General features: G+C 51.7%; 1 protein-coding gene across 1 annotated transcript; it reads right to left on the bottom strand.

Annotated features, from left to right (window-relative positions):
* Positions 1 to 914: 914 nt before the first annotated feature.
* Positions 915 to 5,064, bottom strand: ELL3 (elongation factor for RNA polymerase II 3). Its single transcript, XM_059703006.1, has 11 exons — positions 4,093 to 5,064; positions 3,829 to 3,864; positions 3,402 to 3,514; positions 3,118 to 3,313; positions 2,945 to 3,024; positions 2,741 to 2,813; positions 2,382 to 2,559; positions 2,246 to 2,288; positions 1,947 to 2,118; positions 1,697 to 1,741; positions 915 to 1,618 (listed from the first exon to the last, which is right to left on the bottom strand). Exons 1-11 carry the CDS (start codon positions 4,222 to 4,224, stop codon positions 1,508 to 1,510), a joined length of 1,179 nt encoding a protein of 392 aa, XP_059558989.1. The 5' UTR covers positions 4,225 to 5,064; the 3' UTR covers positions 915 to 1,507.
* Positions 5,065 to 6,599: the final 1,535 nt, after the last annotated feature.

Raw genomic sequence — 6,599 nt, 5'->3', positions numbered from 1 at the left:
TCCCAAGAGCTGTTGTTTACCCATTAATGTCCTGCGTGGGTGTGGCATCAGGTTGGGGTTCCATCCAAGTTGTTTCAGGAATTGCTGACACTGCTGGGTGCAGCTCTCTCCCAAAGCCCAGGGTGTGGCCTATTAACTTTCCTTTCCAGTGGACTGGGAAAGGCAGTATCATTCCTGGTTGTGAATGAAGCATCCACTTTCTTATACAACAACGAGGAATGCATTGAACCATTTCCCCTCATCCTTTTTTGTGAGCACATCCAAATCCTATCCATAGTTATAGTTTTCAGTCACTGAATATTTCCATATAGGTGCTCTAATAGTAAATGCTCTTCACCTCGATGTTTAGAAAAGGAGAACTTGCCCTAGCTAGTTTTGCTCAGTGGATAGAGCGTCAGCCTGTGTACCGAAGGGTCCCGGATTCTGTTCCAGGCAAAGGCACGTACCTTGGTTACAAGCTTCATCCCGAGCCTGTTGGGGCACATGTGGGAGGCAACCAATCAATGTGTCTCTCTTGCATCGATGCTTCTCTCTCTGTCTCTCCTCCCTTCCACTCTCTCTGAAAATCAATGGGAAAATATCCTCAGGTAGGGATTAACAAAAAAAGAGAGAACTTTTTTCCTGCTGTCATCTCTAGTTGTCAATTATAAGCTGGATTTGGTAGAGATTTATAGCAAAACTAGAGGCCCAATGCACAAAATTCGTGCAGGGGGGGGGGGCTCCGCCCCCGTAGCCCCCGCTGGCCCTCACAGCCCCTGCTTAGTCCGGATGGTTGTCTGGCTGTTTGGTCTAATTAGCATATTAGCTCTTTATTACATAGGAGGATATTTATCAGGATCATCCATAGTGCTTTGAAGAAGTAAAGCCTAACCATAATCTTGGAGATTCTAATTCACAAGACCTGGGTTGGGATTTGGATATCTAATTTTTTTAGAGAGCCCAGAAGTGGTTCAGACATAGAGCCAGAGGTAAGAACCACTGCTTTGGAAGATTTAAGAAAAGCATATAAACTTGTACAAAGGACACAGAGACAGTTTTAATTTTTTAGCCATGTTTGTAAAAGAATTCACTTTCAGTACATTGATTGATAAGACCCCAAGCCCTTCCCCATTACATCCAGGTGTATCACAACTTCCTAAAAGTTATTGTTTTGTTAGGGCGGCTACCAGGCTGAATTCTAATGTCCTTGAGGTATCTTGTCCTGGAAAGGGTGTCATTTCTTAGGACTTGAAAATGACTTGCTGAACTAAAGGTGGAGAAGCCAAGCCTTGGCTGCTTTTCTTAGTCCCCTGGGCACAGCTATAGAGTGTTGGCACTGCGCCCATACCCTAAAAATTAATATATGGCAACAATGAAAATCAAACCTTAACCTAGAGCAGCTCTCCTACTTGCCACCATGGACTCAGCAATAACAAGAGCGGACAGTTGCACTCTACTTCATTTACAGCGGTTTTGTTCCTTTGCATCACACCGGACAGAGAGGGTCAATAGCCCTTGACCAGTTAGTTCAGCTGCCCCTGTTCTTTTCCTCAAACTCCAGGATGAGACCTTTAATGTGAGACAATTTCTGATGCAGGTACTCACAGCGACACTTTTCTTCCCTGTAACCTGGGTATCGCTGCAGAGAAAAAGCATCCATGTCAAAAGAAGTAATTCATTTTTACCTTATTGCTGGCATTCCCAGACCTAGTCTTACCTTCCTGAACTTTTTATATTCCTGGACTATCTTTTCTTCCAGCACCTGAAACAAAGAAAATGCTAGCATCAAGTTTAACCTTGAGAAAAAAACTAGTTCTCTTAAGGGAGGGAAGTAACTTCCTCTCATACTACCAAATGATACAGAATAATTTTTATCTTAAAGCAGGCTTGCTTGTCACTTTGGTCACTGAAAAAAACGGAGTTTATGGCCAGTAGACCTGGGAAGCCATCCTGAGTCCAGTCCTTACCTTGTGTTCTGGAGTTCCTCGCTGAACTCTCTTGATCTCTGCTCCCAGCTCTATGAACCTTTGGCTTGCAGCCCCAAATCGAGCATGCAGGATGCGGTATTCAGCATAATCTCTCTCAAAGTCCTGCTCATACGCATGTTGCTGCTCTGCAGTGTGGATGGCCCCATATTGCCTGCCAGGAGCAGAGTTAAGTTACCACCTTCAATTTTATTACCTACCGAAGCTCCAAGCTCCCAGGAAGTTCATCTAAATCTCATATGCACAAGGCTTGATAAACTTAGAAATGGCAGGGGACTCACAGGACGTAATCTGGTACCTCTTCAGGGCTTGGGGATTCAGAGTCTATGAAGGAAGGAAGAAGACATGAAGGTGATTATCGGCCTTTTCCCCCACTGTGGCAGTTTTATCCTCTTCTCATTACTCTCATTAACTCACCTGCTTGAACTGAGGGACTGTGTTCCAGTCTGGGGCCCATGTCTCCATGTTTATTTTCTTGCTCCCAACCTTCTCCCTCTCGTAGGTCCTGACTGGGCAGTCCTTGTAGTGGACTTGGGGCTAGAGTTCTGAGCCTCTTTTCTTTCAGTTTTATAGTGGCTGCAGGTGCTGGACGCTTCTGTTGGGGAAAATACTTTTGTCACACTAATAGTATGTCAAGAAGCCTCCTATTCTGTGCCCTCTACTCTCTTGAAAATTATTTCCATGTAATAATCTCTGTGAGCATCAAAATGAAGGATCCCAATTTTAAAACTTTAGCCTGATTGGACAAATCTCTCTGAAAAACTGTTACAATTTACCTTGTTCAGATGTTTCTGGCTAGCAGAAGGCCGTGCCTGGTCAGGCTCTCTGTTTGGAAGACAGGTCTGGTTCCTAGGATATTTGAAGAGGGAATGGAAGAGATGAAGACCGGAGTAGGAGGCAGAGCTAGATTTCTTACTGTATCACTTCGGGTGGAGATTGGAGGAAGGGCTTCTCAGCTTCGTCCCACTCTGCCCCAGTACCTCACTTCCCACTGTGCCATGTGTTCCCTGGAGGATCCAGGGAGTGACCGTCCTTGGCTGCTTGCCCGTGGGCCTGGCACCTGGCAGGGAAAATGGCAGGGGCGCTTGGCTACCTGGGCTTCAGGCTTTGCCCCACCTTATCCCAACTTCCCTGCAGTTTCTTCTGGCCTCACCTCCTCTAGTGCCATCTGTGGCTGTGAAACTGCATCTCCAGAATAATCCCCGATGTGCCAGTTCTCAGGATCTCTGGAGTCTTCCGTCAGGTTGTGCCCCTGACCTGAAGATGGGGCTGGGAGAGGATCCATGGCTGCCCAGAAACTGAGGCGCTCCCTGAGTGGCCCCAGGCAGTGCAGGCGGTTCGGCCCAGGCCTGGAAAGAGGTGGTGGAAAACATACCGGGAGGGTGGAGAACTTTTCAGGCAGCCGTGGGCATCCCCGTCCTGACTTCCCTCTCTTACCTGCCTAAGCGTTGGTACACGAGATCCAGGCCACCACCAGGGCCGTCCTGGCCACACTGGGACACTGTGAAGGAGAAGAGGCAGGAGCAGCCAGGGCCTGGGAGCCTCAGATACTGGGAGTGAAAGGAGATCGTAAGCCCCAGGAGCCAACCTGCCCCCTCCTGCCAGGGCCCTTTCTCCCCAGCCCGCCTGAGGCTGAAGAGGGGTCCCGGGGGACTCGTTAGCAGCCAGGTGCAGCTGGGCCCGAGCCCCCAGGAGGCTGAGAGGGCACAGACTCCAACCGCAGCCTCCTGGGGCCGCCACCCCAGCAGCCCCCTCACCCCCTTCGGGCGCAGTTCTCAGGAACTTCCTCAGACCGTGACCGTCTCAGTCTCCCGCCCTGAGCCCGCGTCTGTTCTCCCCGCACACACCCCAGGTCCCTTCTTACCCCTCGGCTGCCTTGGAAAGCGATCACCGGCCGCACCTGCGGGGAGAGCACAGCGGCAGCTGAGCGCAGGTGCAGCCGAGTCCCCAGACCTCCGGTGCGGGGCCGAGAGGGACCGCGCTCCGGGCTTCACTTGGAGAAGCTGGGCGGTCGGGGAGGCCGGCGCCTGTGAGTGCGGCTCCCTACCCGCGTCCCTCCGCCAGGGCCTCCGGCTGGGGCCCGAGTCGAGGGTGAGGGTCCGGGGAAGATGGGCCCGGCCCGCCGCACCTGTTGCCGCTGACACTCGTGCAGCGCCCGCAGCGCCGCGTCGTTGAGCCTGAGCAGCAGGAGGCTGGTCCGGGCGGCGGGGGTGAAGCAGAGCCGGAGCTTCCCACCCAGAAACTCCTGGGGTCCCGCCATGGCCGTGAGGTCGCGGCCGGCACAACTCGAGCCACGCGCGACGGCCGCCACCAACTACTTTCGCTCTGCAGGGCGCGACTTGCACGGCCGGTAGCCCAGGTCTGTCCCGCCCCCGCCGGGACCCCACCCACTGGGCGCCGCTCCCCCAGTCCGCCCGCTGCGTGGGCGGCGCCTCGCTCTCTCCTGCCTCCGGCCCTGAGCCCGCCGGCCCCCACGGTGTCCTTTTGGTTTGGCGCGACGCTCATTGGGCTTTTGGCAGGGGCTCCCTCCGTTCCAGCCTCGGGCTCCTCACCCAGAATCTCCAGTCCCGCCTCAGTCTGCCCAGCAGACCTGAAGCCGGCGCTTCTGTCTCTCAGTGGAGCGGAACCTGCAGCCGCTAGTCTAGAGGCTTCTAGGCGCAGGGGGGCGGGGGAGAGAGCCTGGCTGCCAAGAGCCCCCACCCAGGTCGGGAGGAGGGCAGACCCAGAAGGGGATTCCTGGCTTCGACACCTGCTGCAGCACTTTTGCTTTTTTCCGCCCGCGGTACAGATGCAGATCCGAAACCAGTTTCTAACTAAGGACGGAGAGAAAAATCGGGCCCCTGAGTGTCGTGGCAGCGGCGAAGCTTGGTTGTCGAGGGCTGGAACGATCCCCACGGGTTGAACACGTGAAATGGTTGTGAAAGGGAGTTGGCCCACTCCCTCAGGAGGACAAGGGGTGCCATGAAGTTGCCAGATATTCCGTGGGTCCAGATCCTGGTGCAGTGAGACCCCAGGACCACTCTCAGGTCAGCCCTTGGTGTTTCCACTCCTCCCTCTCTATCTAATCCAATGTAATAAAACCCTAATATGCAAGTAGACCCAACGGTGGAACAACGTATGGCTATGACCTGCACTGACCACCAGGGGGCCGACGCTCAATCCAGGAGCTGCCCCCGCAGTGGTCAGTGTACTCCCACAGGGTTACCGATCAGCCATAAGCCCGGCTCACAACGCTAAGGAGCAGCAAGCAGGTGGGTGGTAGGGAGTGAGGGGTCCTGGACTGCAAGAGGGGCAGGCTGGGCTGAGGGACACCCGCCCCTTCCCTGCATGAATTGTGTGCATCGGGCCTCTAGTTTGGGTATGTTTCCCAAGATCCCTGATGTCCTCTTTTCTAACCAGGATCCCTCTGCTACATCTCAACCTGCATAATCCCAGGTGACCTTAATGCCCTCCACCCCAAATCAAATTGACTACAGCACATTTGTCAAAACTCATCAAATTGTATTTAAAACATTCTATTTTAATGTATGTAAATTATACCTTAATAAAGCTTACTTTAAAAATCAGTGCAATAAACCTCCAACAACAAAAACATTTACTGGTCCGTGTCCTCAGGGCTCTCTACTACTCTGGGTGACAATTTGCTAATCAGATAAATCTTGTGGCACTAGGTAAAGGTGGTCTCCCAGGGTTCCTTTTCTTCTCAGAAGACATCTGTGGCCTTTTGTTAGATCTTCCTGGATTAAAATCAAAGTGGGAAGGGTGAAGGTGAAAGAGGGCATAGAGGGGATACATGGTGATGCGGGGGGGGGGGGGGGGGGAGAATAAATAATATGATTGACTAACAAACTGCCCAGCACAGCACTTATTGGACAAACTTGGTGAATAAGAAGACCTGCTTTTATTAGAAAATAAAAGGAGAGACTAGAATGGTGAAATTTTCCAGAGAGGAGGGAAGGAGCCGTGCTGTAAGAGGAGGCAGCCGGCGAAGGTATTTGTTGAAGGGAGGTAGGGATCTAACATTTGTTGGGTGTCCTTTGTTAGGTGTCAGGATCTTTGGCCGTTATTTAATCCCTATAATAGTTTTATAGAGCAGGCATTGTCCACATTTTTCATACATTCATTCAACAAGTACTTATTGAGCTCTGTACCAGACACTGTACTGGATCCTTGGGCTACCTCAACGAACAAATTCTTGCTTTGGGAGACACTAAACACACCTAAGAAATAAGCATTAAAAATATAGTGTATGACCTTAGCTGGTTTGGCTCAGTGGATAGAGCATTGGCCTGCAGACTGAAAGGTCCCGGGCTTGATTCCGGTCAAGAGCATATGCCCAGGTTGCAGGCTCGATCCCCAGTAGGGGATGTGCAGGAGGCAGCCGATCAATGATTCTATCTCATCATTGATGTTTCTATCTCTCGCTCTCTCCCTCTCCCTTCCTCTCTGAAATCAATAAAATCATATTTTAATAAAAAATATATAGTGTATGGGTCCTGGCTAGTGTGGCTCAATTAGTTGAGCATCATCCCATGCACCGCAAGGTCGCCACTTCGATTCCTGGTCAGGCACATGCCCAGGTTGCTGGTTCAGACAGTAGGCAACTGATCAATGTTTCTCTCTCTCTCTCTCCCC

The sequence above is a fragment of the Myotis daubentonii genome, chromosome 1 (assembly GCF_963259705.1).
Source record: "Myotis daubentonii chromosome 1, mMyoDau2.1, whole genome shotgun sequence".
Taxonomy (NCBI): domain Eukaryota; kingdom Metazoa; phylum Chordata; class Mammalia; order Chiroptera; family Vespertilionidae; genus Myotis; species Myotis daubentonii.
This window is presented reverse-complemented; position numbering and strand designations above follow the sequence as displayed.